This window comes from Myxine glutinosa, chromosome 1 (genome assembly GCF_964187855.1).
Source record: "Myxine glutinosa chromosome 1, kmMyxGlut1.1, whole genome shotgun sequence".
Classification (NCBI taxonomy): domain Eukaryota; kingdom Metazoa; phylum Chordata; class Myxini; order Myxiniformes; family Myxinidae; genus Myxine; species Myxine glutinosa.
The window spans coordinates 327,343,771-327,361,425 of NC_136261.1; the positions used below are offsets into that span (position 1 = coordinate 327,343,771).

Here is a 17,655-nt window from a genome sequence, read left to right on the forward strand (position 1 = left end):
AATTTCACAGGGTCAATGAGAAGAATAGCAGCTTTCTTCTCTTATCAAAATTTATACCACGTGCGGTTAAATCTGGGGGTCAATGTTAGGATGAAGCTGTTGATCGGACCATGGCCCTTAACTTTTAATGCAATTTTTAACTTTTTGGCGGCCATTTCTAATTTCAGGATGGGTGATATCGTTTGTAATTTGAACAAAATATTACTTACATTGATTTTGAAGTGTAAACAACAATGAAAACCTATTATTTTGCTTTCAAAATTGAGGTAAAATACTTTCATTGAAACTAACCAAGTGAAAAATAGTGGCAAAACATCGGCCATTTTGAAATCCAAGATGGCTGCCGTCTGCCACACTTCCCAAAATGGCAACATGCATTTTCATGTACTTTGGCACCTCGATAATGAATTAAAATAGGTGGCACCTTCTCATCATGAAAATCCTACAGGTGTCCACTTGCCCCCCCTCCCCCCCCCCCCATTAGTTTGATATAGTCAGGGATCCACAGGCTCAAAAGCTCAATAAAATGGGTTGGATCTGACATGGCATGCTCTACTTTTTGTTTGTGTTTTTTCTATTAATTTGGACATTAAGATCCGCTGAATGAGAGGTCTGCTCTGCCGAAAACCTTGCGAAAAAAAGTTGTGCCCATTTTTGAACATGCAGCCTTTATTTTTTGACCGAAAAATGTGAAAGATGTTTTTTTTCTTAAAATCCTCAGTGGGTTGTGTGGGCTGTCAATAAATGCATCCCAGATACACAGAACACATGTGTTGACAACATCGAGTTGAGAAATACACTTACAAAACCTTTCCAAATGATTTAGAATCATTTTTACGCAAAAGCGCCCCCGATTCGTTTTGTATTTTTTCATTATTTTCATCTTTACTTCATTAGTAATCAACTATGCCCTGAGTTATGACATCAGCCAATGTGTCATTCTTTTCACCAAACATTATAGTCATTCGACAGTAAACATTCTGAAAATCAAACCAAAATCAATGGATCTGTGGTGATTTTATTACCCTTACGCTAAAAAATCCTAGAGACATACCGGATATTTAGCATCATGGTAGTTTATGTCCATTTTATTAAACATCCTGGCCAAGGCATCTTTTTAATTTTAACAGAACCCTGTGCCCCCAAAGAAAATACTTGTAACACAAGAAATACAAAACAGCAAAATGATTTTTTAAACAAAATGTACACAGGATGACAAGCCAACAAAACAATGATCGTTACGCAGCTGAATTTGAATAGTAGTGGACCAGCCAAGTCACACAAAAAATATTTGGGTGGCATTTCCTGTTAAAAGCAGGCATCCATGCTGGATCAATTGCTTGGGGGATGTGGAAAAAAATGTGGGTGGATGCCACCCTGGATTTTGACCTTGAAGGTCATTTTCAAGGTCAAATATACCAAAAAAGGGTAAAAACAGGTATTTTCTCTGTTATTTTTTACAGCATTTTCTGTTGCATGTCCAAGCAGGCATCCATACTAAATCAATTGCCTGTGGGATGGCCAAAAATATGAGGGTGGATGTCACCCTGGATTTTGACCTTGAAGGTCATTTTCAAGGTCAAATTGAACAAAGAATAATGTTTAAAATAGGCATTTTCTCACTAACTATACTAATAGGTGAATACACAAGTGTCTTTGGGCATGATTTGATGTGCTTGATATCCTGCAAATGTTTAAGTGTTCACTGGCCTGCAGGATTGCAGCAGTAAATGGCGTCACAGCCACAGGCAGTGGTGCACTTGAGGTCCTGTCTATAACAGCTGCAACGAGCAGTTCTGCACTTTGATTTGCATCCACAGGTGACAAGTTGGATGCAGGCACCTGGAACAGATGGCAGCCTGGTCCAGATTACCAGACTCCAGCTTCCATCCTGGTGTTTCACTTGGAGAGGGGACTATGATGTTCTTCTGGTCTGCCTGTAACCATATCTTGGCCTGGTAGTTAGCATGAGCTATGTGTAGCTCCAGGGCATCTTTCGTTGGGGGCAGCATTTCAAGGCCATTCTTGCCTTTAGCAAACAGATGTAGCCGAGCGTAATCAATGGTGGGTTGCTCTGCAGTGCCATATAGGTGGCAAACGAACCGCTTAACGTTCTCCAGGGTTCCATCACGCCCAACCCCACTGACAAGATTTGGCTGTTTCTGGAAGGTTTTCCAGCATGATTGTTTCCCATGGCCCGTGAAGGATGATGACGTATCGCACCCAGTGAGAGCATGGAAGCTGACCACGTTCTCTTTCAAATGCTGTGGAAGATTCTCCGATATGGTGTGCAGTGGATAACACTTCCGCTTCTTAGCAGTGCCTGAAACCATCCATACCTGGCATGCCTTCGGCGTCAGGAAGTGCACCAAGAGTACCATGACATCAGTGTCTCTGCAGATCACCAGCACTCTTTCATAGCCTGCAGCAACTGCCTCGCATCCATGTAGGATCAGCCTTGTGTCTGCTTCTTCGTGGTTTCCATGGAGTCTGACGTCATCTCTCCTGGTTGATCTTGCATCTTTGACATCAGCGAAACCGCCTCCTACGACCAGCTCGTATCTTTGTGGCAGCTCCTTCGCACTTTTCATGAGGGATTCTGAAAGAAAGCGTGCAAGGCTGGCCTTGTTCTCATCCAATGCAACAAACTGGTTCCAGACCTGCGGGAGTGGGACTTGCGGACCATTAATGATCTTCTGTATGGGCTTCTTCTTCCCAAGTCTCTTGGATCTTGTAGCTGCCTTTGTAGAGTGGAGTCCAACGTAGTGGTCAAACACAATGTCCACCCTTGTTGTGTGCTGACCAAAGTGCCTCGTCACTGACTGCTGGAAGACGGCAGCATAGTCACCAAATGTGTGGCACCCATGAGGCTTTCCCATCGCTTAGATGAGGGCATGGCCATCGATCAGGACGCATGCCTTCATGTCAGCATCTGGAATTTCAGAAGGAATTTCTATTGTAGCTGACAGAATATTAATCAGCTCTGCCTTTGGTGTGGAGTTCATCACGCCCCCTGGCTTAGCCAATGCCAGCGGCACTGGAGAAAGCTCATGTCTTAGAACCTCTAGCATCTCTACTATCCGGCCAGCATTTACGGCATTCAGCAGCCGCTGCATCAGCTTTCGGTCAGCTTTGATGGTCGACTGCACACACTGCCTTGTGGACACGTTTGCTTTGCATAGGTCCGCAAACGTCTTCGAGTTGTTCTTCTTGAGGACATCATGAAACTTGCCTGTTTCATCAATCAGCCGTTGCTTGACATTGTTGATCACCATCTGCTTCCCTCTGTCTTGTGCGGTCAACAGATCAGTCTCCACTTCACAAGGGGCGATGTCATTGGTTGCCAAAGAGACAAGTGAGGCCCTGGCAGTCATCTCTGATTCTTCTACATCTTCTGTTGTATCAGAAGCCATTGATGCCTTCATCTTCAACACATCGAATCTGACTAGCTGTGTCATCAGCTTCTTGACATCATCAGCATCACGCGTCATGCTGGATGGACGAGTTTCTGAGCGTACAAATGTAGTCTCTTCCTCATCGTCTTCAAGGTCAAAGAGACACCTCGTCTCGTGGGAGATACGTGAGCGCTCTGACCATGTGATGCAGAACTTGTCCCTGGCCTGGTCGTTTCTGGTGATGCCAATAATGCCGTTGTGCATCTTGCATGTTCTGTTGATCCACTCTGTGGCTTGATCAGCTGGGACCTGGTTGAAATGCCATTGACTTCTCTTCACCACAAAGTTTCCTTTGAGAAATTCTGCATGTACTTCTGGTGCTGTCTTCTCTAGCCCCTTCATGTCAGCCAAGTAGACTGGGCCCCATCGTGCATAGTTGGTGTGGTCATATATTATGAGCCACGGTAGCATTCCAGCGAATGCCCCCAGGTGCAGGTTCCAGTTGCCATCCCTTTCAGCTCGGATGAAGTCTAACAAGACCTCCACCATCTTCATGTATGTCAACCAGAATCTGTAGTTTGAGTTCTCTGCATATTGCGCAGAAAATTCTTCCAGGAGGTCTTGGATGTTGGTACCTCCTATAACTTGTGATAGCTTGTACACGGCCGTGTTGAGATCGTCCCGGTTACCGTCTTTCTGTCTGAACTTCTGAGACACCAGCTGGGCCAGTTGCTTGAATTTAGCATCATCGGCATGACCATTTTCTACCAACCGCATCTCAAACTGTGGCCACAGGATATGCCAAAGTGCTTCATAGGTCAGCCTGTGACCCCGGACAGCACGGTAGTATGCTTTTCCCTCCATCATGGTCTCAGTGGTGTTTGTGGCATACACGCCGGATTCAGTCCACAAATCATCGAGACCAGCATTCTCCATATGTTGCCCAATGGCCTTCAGGAAGTTGAAGCAGATGTGTAGGCCCCCCATCACGAAAATGACGTTATCAAACTCTGGGTTGGCCCATACCAGCTCCTTGCCCTGGCTGTACAATGGTTGATCTGCAGTGATGATTGTATGCTTCAGGCCAAGGTGATCTGAAATGCTGGCAAACCGATTGATGACGGTGGTGTTGGCAGCATACCCGCTGTAGTTGCGGGTGGGTCAGTGAGACTGGTTGCCTCATTGAAGGCCCTCCATGCTGGAACTGCATGAACCTCATCATGAAAGCGGGAAACCACCCACGCAAAGGCTTTCAACCTTGCCTCCGGCCTTTCTTTGTCATTGTCGAACCAGCCATCTATGTCTATCTTGTTAGCTTCACTGAAGGAGGGTGAGGGTCTCTGGCCAGATGGTAGTCGAGCCTGATCAATAGCTTGAAATGCTTTCAGAGCATCAGATTTGATTGCCCTGGACCTCACGATCCCCCTTTCTGTTGGACTGTCATCTGATGGTGCTGGTCCTCTCTGCCACACCATCATCTGTGTACAGTGAAAGGTATTCTTTCCACCCAGTGTGGCTTCAAGGATGTCAATGTTGTCACAGGAATCGTGGACCATCCTCCCCATGGCAATGTTATCTGGGATGTAGACATTGCCATTCATGGCAAACTTGTCGAGAATACCCTCTGCTATGGAGGTGTCGATTCGTCTGACCGTGTCCATGCCAATGGTATGGTTGGCGGCATGGAAAAGATCTAGCAGAGCCTCAGATCGTGTAGCTTGGTGAAGAGCCATCCCCAGCCCAATGTGCTTTGGTGTCAGTTTCCGACTGTTGGACACTGCATACACAATGTCCTGAGCTATGCTACAAACTTTCCGCCTGATGTCGCCATCATCCACCAGACCCTCATTCACGACATCGGTGCCTCCAAACAGGAGCCGGAGGAACAAGTAGAGGCTATCTGGGATCACCTGTGCCACATGCTCCTCATCAATTCCTTGCCACATGCTGGGATGTCCTGGGGTGTCAAGAAGGTCTCGCTTTATTTGGAGCGCAACGTGCACCATGTCTTGGAAGATGTTGTTCTCTTGGAAGCCTATTCTTTCGCTGTATTCTCCTTCATCTCCTGTAGACTCCGAATCAGATAAGAACATGGAATGTTGAGATGACTTTGTGAGATGTTTCGAAATGATGATATCTGATTGCTCACCAGGATACATCAGCAAGTGCCCTTGAGAGAGGGGTCGGACGTAGCTGGCTTTCGATCCGACTGACTGTTGGACTTCTTCATAGAACGTTGATCGTCTCTTGTACCTCAGAGGCACCTGTGCACCCTCTTCCCTGCAGATGCTCTCATACCGGACCCATACTTTCCCCATGTCGTATACATGACCCTGGGACAATCCTCTGGTTAAGTCCATACATAGCCTGCCCATGCACCAGTCTCTGTCTGCTCTTTGTGATGTTAATGTTGCTTTCTGCCTTTTGCATCTTCGCTCAAAAGCAACCCAGCAAGGTAGATGGTAGCATCCCTCGGCTGCAATCAAGTCACTAACCCCTGCCAGTCGTGTCCTCATTACCAGATCCGATTTGGCATATTCAGTTATTTCTGTTGACTTCCCCAGCATGGTCACTCTGTGAAGTGGTACCTTGCTTTGCTGCTGGCAAAAGATGCATTTCTTCCAGCCAACAGCAGGTAAGGAGCTGCGTCATGTCGGTTGTAATGCAGTACTGCTGGAAGGGCCTGCCTGAACATCAGTACTGGTACTAGATGCCAGACGTTGTTTTCTCAGTCTGGAGAGCTTGGAGTCAGATGTAAATACACTGTAGCATGTCTTGTGCCACTTGACTTCTAATCCTTCAAAGTCTGATTCAGATAGAGCCTCGAGTCTTTCTATGATGTCCACGTTGCTTCTATCACACAGTTTTCTCCGCTCCACTGCAACCACTTTAGCTCTCTTTTTCCCTTGAGATGACCCTGTGCGAAGGTCAGCAACTGGCGTAGTGTTCTCACAGAAAAAGCATGATGCAGATTCTGTGACTCTCTGTCCACTTTTCCGCTTGAGTATGGCCACTGGCTCCATCGCGTCAACCAGGGCTCAACTGCAAAGGCAGGATGCTGAAAAGGGGAAGCAAAGCAAATATTAATTACTTTACACAACACATTTGACAAACATTTTGAGACAATATTTTCTTTCACATTTTTTCATACAAAATTATGTGATACCTTTGTGCAATTAAAGTATAAATTCACGATTATTCATTTATAATTATTTATTTATAATGATATCACTGTGTTTATATCTTCAGGTCTGACAAAGAACACCACTTTTTCACAAGCTTTCCACACACCCCAAGCATTCAACATGGATGCCTGTTACTACACACAACAGAAAATGCTGTCAAAACATAGGCGAGAAAATATCCATTTTTTTTCTATTTTAAGGGGTCAATTGACCTAGAAATTGACCTTGAAGGTAAAAAAAACCAGGGTTACATCCAACCACTCATTTGTTCCCAACCTACAGGCAATTGATGCAATGCAGATGCCTGTTTCTACATTCAACAGAAAGTTATTGTAATATAAAATATAGGCTCGAAAATACCCATTTTTAGCACTTTTTGGTCGATTTGACCTTGAAAAGTACCTTCAAGGTCAACATTGAGGGTGGAATCGACTCACATATTCTTCTACATCCTATGGGCAATTGATCTAATAAGGTTATAAATTTCTAAGTGCAACAGAAACTGTTATGAAAAATAGGCTAACGATATACCCATTTTTGCATGTTTTAGGTCCATTTGACCTTGAAAATGACCTTCAAGGTCAAAATCCAGGGTGGCATCCACCCACATAATTTTCCACACACACCAACCAAGTGTTCCAGCATGGATGCCTGCTTTTAACAGAAAATGCCATCCAAAGTTTTTTTTTAAGTACTTTTTCATAAATAGATGGTCTACTATAGATTAGTGAGCAGTATGTGGAAAAAATGAAATTAAACTTTAACTGAACAAAATAATTGAACATAACAAAATAAAAAATTACTGGCAACAACGTCTGTAATATCACATGAAATTAACATTGCACTGAACAAAATAACTTATAATGTGTAATGCATGTCACTGTCTTCGAGTGTGAGTTCAATCCTTGAACACTAGTTGGGGTCCCCGGTGCAGAGACATGCGATGACACACTTCACATTGGCTCTCGCACAGGAGCATCCTCGGGCACACATGCTTTTCTTGCAGTGACAGTATTTGGTGCGTTTGAATTCTGCAGGTTTTGCCTCCTTCAGCATCATGGTTGCCACCAACTTACCATTGACAAGCTCTCTGCCAAAGTCAGTGGCAGCAGGGTAGGTTGGCTGAAACATGTGTGCTCGGTTGCGTACAGCCAACTGATACAGGGCTCGGCGAAGGTGTAACTGGAAGGCATCTTCGGTAGGTGGAAGGCAACGTATGTCTCCTTTGATGTTACCAAGGAGATGGGCTCGCATTGCATCCAAATTACCACCGAAGTCATTCCTCTCATACAGTGACACCATGTATCGCCTAGCTGCTGTCACATCTTCCTGAACATCCAGGCTTTCTTCAGGGTCACCGTATCTGCACAGGGGCAGAAAGTCTGCCAGGTGATCAATGGCAGTTTTGTAGGCGCGCCTTTTTCCTCTTCTGTAGAGATAGCTCACTGTGTCACATCCAGTCAGTATGTAGGTGCTGAGGAGCATGGATGTAATATCTGCAGCTTCAACGTCATACTTCACTGCCAGGGCTTCGGGGATTGCATGAGCAGGTAGGTAGATATCCATCTTCTTCACCCACAGCTCCTGCAGGCTATCCAGGTGTGTGATGCAGTATATGCACATCATGATCACGTCTGTGTCAGTAGCCACCACTACAGCCCGTTTGTGGTGCAGATGTTGTACTGAGTGTGCAATGTGGGCAAACATCCTGGGATCTGCCTCCTCATGCTTTTCACAGGACAGTTCTGGTAGCTCAACCTGACAATCTGCTGACAACAGGACAGTGCGTCCAGGATCACGGAAGATTCCACCAAGAATAAGTGTGCATCCTGCAGGAAGGTACTTCAGGTACTTCACTTGCAGTTCATGGAAGGTGCTGCTCCCAAGATGTTGGTGATGCTGGATGAATGCCATGGCATCTACGACCATTCCAACAGGCTCGTCAGATGGTGGCAGTCTATCCACTTCCCTCCATGAGCTGCCAAGGGATGTCTTGATTGCAGCCAAGTAGTCGGCCTTGTTCCCTTTACGCATGGCATAACCTTGGTCAAGGGATGGATCTGGCTCAAACAGGGAGGCTGGGCAACTTGTCCACTCATGACTGAAGACGTCCACCTTCTTGTCTTCATCCAAGTCCTGCACAAAGTACAGGTTTCGGACAACTGCACTCTCTTCCTCGTAGACCTTCTTGGCTTTGAGTGTCATGGACAGTGACTTTTTTGGCTTTGCTGCAAATGTGGCAAGATTTATTGGGGCTATTTTCTCACTGTCTGTTTTTCTTGCTGCAGCCAGTGCCTCCAGTCCTTTTTCACGGTTGTTCACCAAGTCTGCAGATGCAGCTTTGTGGCCTGTTGAGAGGTTCACCAGCTCCAGTGCTTCACATGTGAATGGATTGATCATCTGGTTGTTGATGACATCTATTATTTTCCCAACACTTTCAGCCTCCATTGTGCCTTGACTGTTGGAGTCCTCATGGTGTTTGGTGTCATCAATATCCAGGTGTGCCATAGCCATTGTCTGCTCTGACACTGCTGTCAGAACTGGCAGAGCTCGCAAGTATTTCTCCATGGCCGCTGGCTGCTGACTGATGCCAGTGAAGAGTTTTGTCTTGGTATCATGGTTGTAGGTTTTCTCGAGTGCCATGTCTGTCCAGACAGCATTGAAACGACCTTCTGTTTGACGTGCAGTGAACTGCCTATCCTTGAATTCCCTATGGATGTTCGGAGCCAGTGTAGGTAGGCTACTCATTGCTTCGAGGTAGTGGGGCAGGCAGGATACATACTTGTAGTGGCCAGCAGCTACAAGGTATGGTAACATCTTTTCTACTTCAGCCAGGTGTTCCTCCCACAGGCCTGAATGCTCAGTGTGAACCGTTTCAGAATCATCACCATGTCCATGTACATTAGCCATGGACATACTTCATACATACTTCATACATACATACTTCATACAGGTGACGTACATACTTCATCAAATTCAGCCATCAAACGTGACAGCTTTTTCAGTTGGTCAGTTGCATCAGCACATGTAGAAGATGCCTTCTCTACATCCTTTTCTGACAGGGCATCTTGGAGTAGCTGGACATTGATGGCAAGCACAGACATGCACTCCAGATCCTTCTCTTCAATGATCAACCATCTGGCAAATGCTTCCCAGTGTAGGGCGAACATGGCTGCATGCACCATAGTGTGGGCATGCAGCATTGCGTAGGAGTCTTTCCCACTGATGATCTTGTTTGCTGTTCCACGGAGACAGACATCAGCTTCTACCATGATGTCTTCGATTCCAGTGGCCTGCATCAAATGCCCAATTGCTCCCAGGAAATTTTGAGCAATATGCAAGCCACCCATGCGCAAGATAAGTTTGGCATACTTCTGGGGGTTCTTCTTTTGCAGACCCAGAACGACTTCATAGATTTCTTGGTCGCAGGTGATGATGGTGAACTCTTGGCCCTGTTTTCTTGATACATCCATGCAGTAATGAACTGACTGTTCAACCACATCTGGATCCGTTGGCCACAATTTTTTTTAGCAAGATGAAAATAATGAAAAAATGCAAAAAGAATCGGGGGCGCTTTTGCATAAAAATGATTCTAAATCATTTGGAAAGGTTTTGTAAGTGTATTTCTCAACTTGATGTTGTCAACACATGTGTTCTGTGTATCTGGGATGCATTTATTGACAACCCACACAACCCACTGAGGATTTTAAGAAAAAAAACATCTTTCACATTTTTCGGTGAAAAAATAAAGGCTGCATGTTCAAAAATGGCCACAATTTTTTTTCACAAGGTTTCTGGCAGAGCAGACCTCTCATTCAGCAGACCTCAATGTCCAAATTAATAGAAAAAACACAAACAAAAAGTATGGCATGCCATGTCAGGTTCTCTCAAATTTTGGTGACTGGATCCCAGACGACTTGGACCTCAGCTGGCCTCACCTTTTACATGAGGTTTTACATGGTACAATGTATCTGCTTTAAAATGAACACTTACTAACATATAAGACCCGTCGCTTCACTGACGGGAACAGCAATGCTTGCGTAATTCCCCCAAAAAAATGATGATGTTGTTTGGTGTTAAAAACGACATCAGATGAAAGAAATGGGGAAAAATAAAATTAGGACGTGTACAGGGAGAGTCTTAAACGAATATTCATCGCAGCCTTTTTGTCCCTCGTCGCACCGCGGAGTGAAAGGGGGACTATGGTTTTCCCCTCCGTCCGTGCGTCCGTCCGTCCATGCGTGCGTGCGTAAGCGAAGGACCGAATTCTAATCTGGTGTGTGGGTGCAACCCACGTCAAAATCCAAGATGGCCGCCACCATGTATGTCTGAAACTTGAGCGGAATATCTTGAAAAATAAGCGAAGTACTAACTTCTAATCTGGTGTGTGGGTGTATCTAGGCATAAGGAAGAACGCTATTGAAAATTGGGTCACCACGTCAAAATCCAAGATGGCCGCCGCCATGTATGTCTGAACATTGTGAGCGGAATATCTTGAAAAACAAGCATTCTGAGTATTGCGCTGCAATACATGTCCCCTACCGGCAGTCTGCCGTCCGGAAAACTGTTGGGGAAATTACCATGGGTTATTTACCCACAGGTTCTGAATCGTTCCCAATCACAAATTACCTCAAGACAGGCTCACCTGTGATTCGCACTCGGGACTTCGATTTATACACCTTGCAGACAGGTCAGCAGAAACATGAGAAAATAAGTTGTTGATAAAGAACCTTTCGAGTCGCTAAATATCAGTAATTTATTATATTTTCTGTTTCACGATCAATGATCGATGTGTATATATATGTATGTTGCTCGTCTTGGCTCCGCCCCTCCAGAAAGCATGCGCTGTGTCGCGCTTTTGACGTTCGCAGACGAGGCTGAGGGCGCACGGTGTGGCTTGAGGAGAACTCGAGAATAAACAAGTGATATCCATTTTTAAAATGTTTACATTTAAATATTTACATTTAATTAACGATATCTGCCAAACCACGTGCCCTATCGCAAATTCCAAAAGGACATTTTAGTAGACTGACATGCTGAACAGATCTGTGAAGTTTCCCCTCGATTGGATCAACAATGAGGAAGCGGCTCGGTTTTAAAGGTTCATGCTTAAAAACGTCAACTCTGAAACCATGTGATGCATGACGTCATGCTCGCTGACTTTTGTTAGTCATGGGTATGCGATTTTGCCTGCAAAGTTTGGCCTCGATCTGTTCAGCCGTTGCAGAGAAAAAGGGGTTTTCGTGGTTTCACGAAAAACAATACGGCGGCCGAACCACGTTACTTGTGACGTCATAATTACCATTAAAATATTCTACAGACCGAGTCCCCACTACGGTGAAAATTTGATCTCAATCGTTCCTATTATTGCAGAGAAATGGGTTTTTAATGGAAATTAAATCTTAAAATGGCACTGAGTTAAGGATCATCAGAATTATCAGAATTCCCAAAGTTCAAAGTGCCATAACTTTGTCAAAAATGATCGAAACGTCGAGAATTTCGAACTGGATCTGTAACTTATCATGAGGAAACCATATGCCAAGATTGAAATCATTAGCATTAAGCGTTTAGAAAAAAAGTCCGGAAAACTGTTCTTTGCGTGACAGACTGACGGACTGACAAACTGACTGACTGACTGACTGACTGACTGACTGACGGACGGCGTGCAAACCTATAGTCCCCTCCGGTGCACACCGGTAGGGGACTAACAAACGAACTTCTAACTTCTAATCTGATGTGTGGGTGTATCTATGCATAAGTAAGAACGCTATTGAAAATTGGGTCGCCAGGTCAAAATCCAAGATGGCCGCCGCCATGTGTGTCTGAACCTTGTGAGCGGAACATCTTGAAAAACAAGCATTCTGAGTATTGCGCTGCAATACATGTCCCCTAACGGCAGTCTGTCGTCCGGAAAACTGTTGGCGAAATTACCAAGGGTTATTTACTCACAGGTTCTGAATCGTTCCCAATCGCAAATTACCTCAAGACGGGCTCACCTGTGATTCGCACTCGGGACTTCGATTTATCCACCTTGCAGACAGGTCAGCAGAAGCATGAGAAAATAAGTTGTTGATAAAGAACCTTTCGAGTCGCTAAATATCAGTAATTTATTATATTTTCCGGTTCACAATCAACGATCGATGTGTATATATATATATATATATATATATATATATATATATATATATATATATATATATATATATATATGTATATATTGCTCGGCTTGGCTCCGCCCCTCCCGAAAGTGTGCGCTGTGTCGCACTTTTGACGTTCGTGAGACGAGGCTGAGGACGCGCGGTGTGGCTTGAGGAGAACTCTAGAATAAACAAAGTGCCATAAGTTTGTCAAAAATGACCGAAACGTCGTGAAGTTCGAACTTGATGTGTAACTTATCATGAGGAAACCATGTACCAAGTTTGAAATCATTAGCATAAAGAGTTTAGAAAAAAGGTCGGGAAAACTGTTCTTTGCGTGACGGACTGACAGACTGACTGACAGACGGAGGGGCGGCGTGCAAACCTATAGTCCCCTCCGGTATACACCGGTAGGGAACTAATAAACGAACTACTAACTTCTAATCTGGTGTGTGGGTGTATCTATGCATAAGTAAGAACGCTATTGAAAATTGGGTCGCCACGTCAAAATCCAAGATGGCCGCCGCCATGTATGTCTGAACCTTGTGAGCGGAATATCTTGAAAAACAAGCATTCTGAGTATTGCGCTGCAATACATGTCCCCTAAAGGCAGTCTGTCGTCCGGAAAACTGTTGGGGAAATTACCAAGCGTTATTTACCCACAGGTTCTGAATCGTTCCCAATCGCAAATTACCTCAAGACGGGCTCACCTGTGATTCGCACTCGGGACTTCGATTTATACACCTTGCAGACAGGTCAGCAGAAGCATGAGAAAATAAGTTGTTGATAAAGAACTTTTCGAGTCGCTAAATATCAGTAATTTATTATATTTCCCAGTTCACGATCAATGATCGATGTGTATATATATGTTGCTCGGCTTGGCTCCGCCCCTCCCGAAAGTGTGCGCTGTGTCGCACTTTTGACATTCGCGAGATGAGGCTGAGGACGCGCGGTGCGGCTTGAGGAGAACTCTAGAATAAACAAAGTGCCATAAGTTTGTCAAAAATGACCGAAACGTCGTGAAGTTCGAACTTGATCTGTAACTTATCATGAGGAAACCATGTACCAAGTTTGAAATAATTAGCATAAAGAGTTTAGAAAAAAGGTCGGGAAAACTGTTCTTTGCGTGACGGACTGACTGACAGACTGACTGACTGACAGACGGAGGGGCGGCATGCAAACCTATAGTCCCCTCTGGTATACACCGGTAGGGGACTAATAAACGAACTACTAACTTCTAATCTGGTGTGTGGGTGTATCTATGCATAAGTAAGAACGCTATTGAAAATTGGGTCGCCACGTCAAAATCCAAGATGGCCGCCGCCATGTATGTCTGAACCTTGTGAGCGGAATATCTTGAAAAACAAGCATTCTGAGTATTGCGCTGCAATACATGTCCCCTAACGGCAGTCTGTCGTCCGGAAAACTGTTGGGGAAATTACCAAGCGTTATTTACCCACAGGTTCTGAATCGTTCCCAATCGCAAATTACCTCAAGACGGGCTCACCTGTGATTCGCACTCGGGACTTCGATTTATACACCTTGCAGACAGGTCAGCAGAAGCATGAGAAAATAAGTTGTTGATAAAGAACCTTTCGAGTCGCTAAATATCAGTAATTTATTATATTTCCCAGTTCACGATCAATGATCGATGTGTATATATATGTTGCTCGGCTTGGCTCCGCCCCTCCCGAAAGCGCGCGCTGTGTCGCGCTTTTGACGTTCGCAGACGAGGCTGAGGGCGCGTGGTGCGGCTTGAGGAGAACTCGAGAATAAACAAGAGATATCCATTAAAAAAAATTTACATTTAATTAACGATATCTGCCAAACCACGTGCCCTATCGCAAATTCCAAAAGGACATTTTAGTAGACTGACATGCTGAACAGATCTGTGAAGTTTCCCCTCGATTGGATCAACGATGAGGGAGTGGCTCGGTTTTAAAGGTTCCTGCTTAAAAACGTCATAACTCTGAAACCATGTGACGCATGACGTCATGCTCGCCGACTTTTTCGTTCGTTATGGGTATGCGATTCTGCCTGCAAAGTTTGGCCTCGATCTGTTCAGCCGTTGCAGAGAAAAAGGGGTTTTCGTGGTTCACGAAAAACAATATGGCGGCCGAACCACGTGACCTATGACGTCATAATTACCATTAAAATATTCTCCAGACCGAGTCCCCCCTACGGTGAAAATTTTATCTCAATCGTTCCTATTATTGCAGAGAAATGGGTTTTTGAAGGAAATTAAAACTTAAAATGGCACCGAGTTAAGGATCATCAGTATTATCAGAATTCCCAAAGTTCAAAGTGCCATAACTTTGTTTAAAATGATCGAAACGTCGTGAAGTTCGAACTTGATCTGTACATTATCATGGGGAAACCATGTACCAAGTTTGAAAGCATTAGCGTTAAGGGTTCAGTAAAAAGTCCGGAAAACGATTCTTTGCGTGACGGATTGACGGACTGACTGACTGACTGACTGACTGACTGACGGACGGAGGGACGGCGTGCAAACCTATAGTCCCCTCCGGTGTACACCGGTAGGGGATTAATAAGCGAAGTACTAACTTCTAATCTGGTGTGTGAGTGTATCTCGGCATAAGGAAGAACGCTATTGAAAATTGGGTCGCCACGTCAAAATCCAAGATGGCCGCCTTGCGTCTTCCACTTTGTCAACTCATCACTTCACCGACGGGGGCTCTAGGCGTAACGTTGTTTTTTGTTTTTTTTGGATACAAGATCGAGGCTCGTGAAAGAGCTAACATTAATCACACAAAAGTCAAACCGACACGTGAAACACAAAATAAGGGGAGCGGTAGACAAGATGGGGAGAGAGGGGGAAGGACACAAACACAACATTTGAGAGCAGGGACATCGAGAGAACTGTGGGAGGGAGAGGGCTTGGGGGGAGGTGGGAGAGGTATAAAACATATGGACACTGCAAGGACTTCCAGGAAAGAAGTTGGAATTTCAAAAAAGTGTATTTGGGGTGAATTAGCGGGGGTAGAAAAGATCAAGGTTTTGGATGGTGGAAGATAAGAGATGGTGGTGAACAGCTGTTTTAAAGACCTGGAGGGAGGAGTGGGATTGAAGGGAGTGGGGGAGTTTGTTCCAGAGGCGGGAGAAAAGAGGAATGAAGGAGTGAAGGTGAGCAGAAAGTCTTGATTTTGGCAGTTTAACCATAAGAGGGTTGCTGGCAGATCTTGTGCGACCTGTCGGAATATTTGGGGGACAGAGCACAGAGAGAGCTGGGGGACCAAGGCCGGAGAGGAGTCTGCAGAAGACAGAAAGACCACCAACCTGCCTGAGGTGAGTGAGTGAAAGGCCCTCGGAGTTAGCTTCATCGCAGGAGATTCCAATGATTCTGAAAATTTTCAATGATTCTGACATTCAACTGAAGCCACATGCGAAACACCAGGGTGACCTTTCATAACTTGTTTGACATTCAAACCCTGGCAGAGCAAGTTGAAGGTCGTGTACACACCTTCAAAAGTACTCTGCCACTCCTGAAAATGTAATTTTATGAAAATATATAAACTGCTATAATCAATACATCCCTCGCGGTCTTCAAGTTGGTTTATTGTTAACTTCACCTTACAAGATGATTTAACTGATTATTTTACTGTGCAGGACAAGAAGAAGCCCATGAAACATTGCGGGCCTCTGAGGCGGTTCTTTGATTGCATTAATGAACGCTTCTTTCGTCGCATCACAAGTCCTCCATCACACAAGATTGAAGGTAAGAATACCAAGGATGCGCAGAGGAGGCTAAGTTCATTTGGGACACTAATGAGGGGCGGGTCCAGGGGGCACCCGGTACCCCCCGCCCCTCCCCGATCATTTCAAATTTCTAAAATCCTCAATTTTCATCCGATTGACTTGAAATTTGAATAGGATTTACATATCAACAAACTGAATTCAACCAGCAACTATTTTTGAGATCAGCATCGGCCAAAAGGTCAACATAGGCCAAAGGTCAACAACCATTTCAAATTTCTAAAATCCTCAATTTTCATCTGATTGACTTGAAATTTGAATAGGATTTACATATCAACAAACTGAATTCAACCACCAACTATTTTTGAGATCACCATAGGCCAAAAGACCAACAAAGCCCAAAGGTCAACCACTTATTCAGATTTCTAAAATCCTCAATTTTAATCCGATTGAGTTGAAATTTGAATATGACTTTCAAATCAGCGAACTGAATTCAACCACCAACCATTTTTGAGACCAACATAGGTCATAAGGTCAACATAGGTCAACTACTTTTTTGAAATATATAAAATCCTCAATTTTGATTCGATTGATTTGAAATTTGAATAGGATTTACATATCAGCGAACTGAATTCAACCACCGACTATTTTTGAGATCAGCATTGACCAAAAGGTCAACATAGGCCAAAGGTCAACCACTTTAAAAAAAATTCTAAAAGCCTCAATTTTCATCCGATTGACTTGAAATTTGAAAAGGATTGTCATATCAGCGAACTGAATTCAACCACCAACTAGTTTTGAGATCAGTATTGGTCATAAGGTCAACATAGGCCAAAAGGTCTACAGCAATTTCAATTTCTCTAAAATACTCTATTTTCATCCGATTCACTTGAAATTTGAATGGGATTTACATAGCAGCAAACTGAATTCAACCACCAATTAGTTTTAAGATCAGCATTGGCCAAAAGGTCAAAATAAGCCAAAGGTCAACAACAGTTTCAAATTCCTAAAATCCTCAATTTTCATCCGATTGACTTGAAATTTGAAGATGATTTACATATCGGCAGACTGAATTCAACCAGCAACTATTTTTGAGATCAGCATAGGCCATAGGTCAACAACAATTTCAAATTTCTAAAATCCTTAATTTTCATCCAATTCACTTGAAATTTGAATAGGATTTTCATACAACCAAACTGAATTCAATCACCAATTAATTGTGAG

General features: G+C 44.2%; 1 protein-coding gene across 12 annotated transcripts in view; it reads left to right on the forward strand.

Annotated features, from left to right (window-relative positions):
• The window catches only part of LOC137411652 (uncharacterized), a 248,836-nt gene that overhangs the window by 181,678 nt on the left and 49,503 nt on the right, over positions 1-17,655 (forward strand). For all 12 annotated transcript variants that reach the window (XR_013621776.1, XR_013621780.1, XR_013621773.1 and 9 more), the window contains one exon: positions 16,345-16,453. Coding sequence is in view for 1 of the 12 variants with exons in the window: in XM_068097002.2 (XP_067953103.2) it covers positions 16,345-16,453 (109 nt within the window). In the remaining 11 variants the exon portion in view is untranslated. The remainder of the gene's footprint in view (positions 1-16,344; positions 16,454-17,655) is intronic.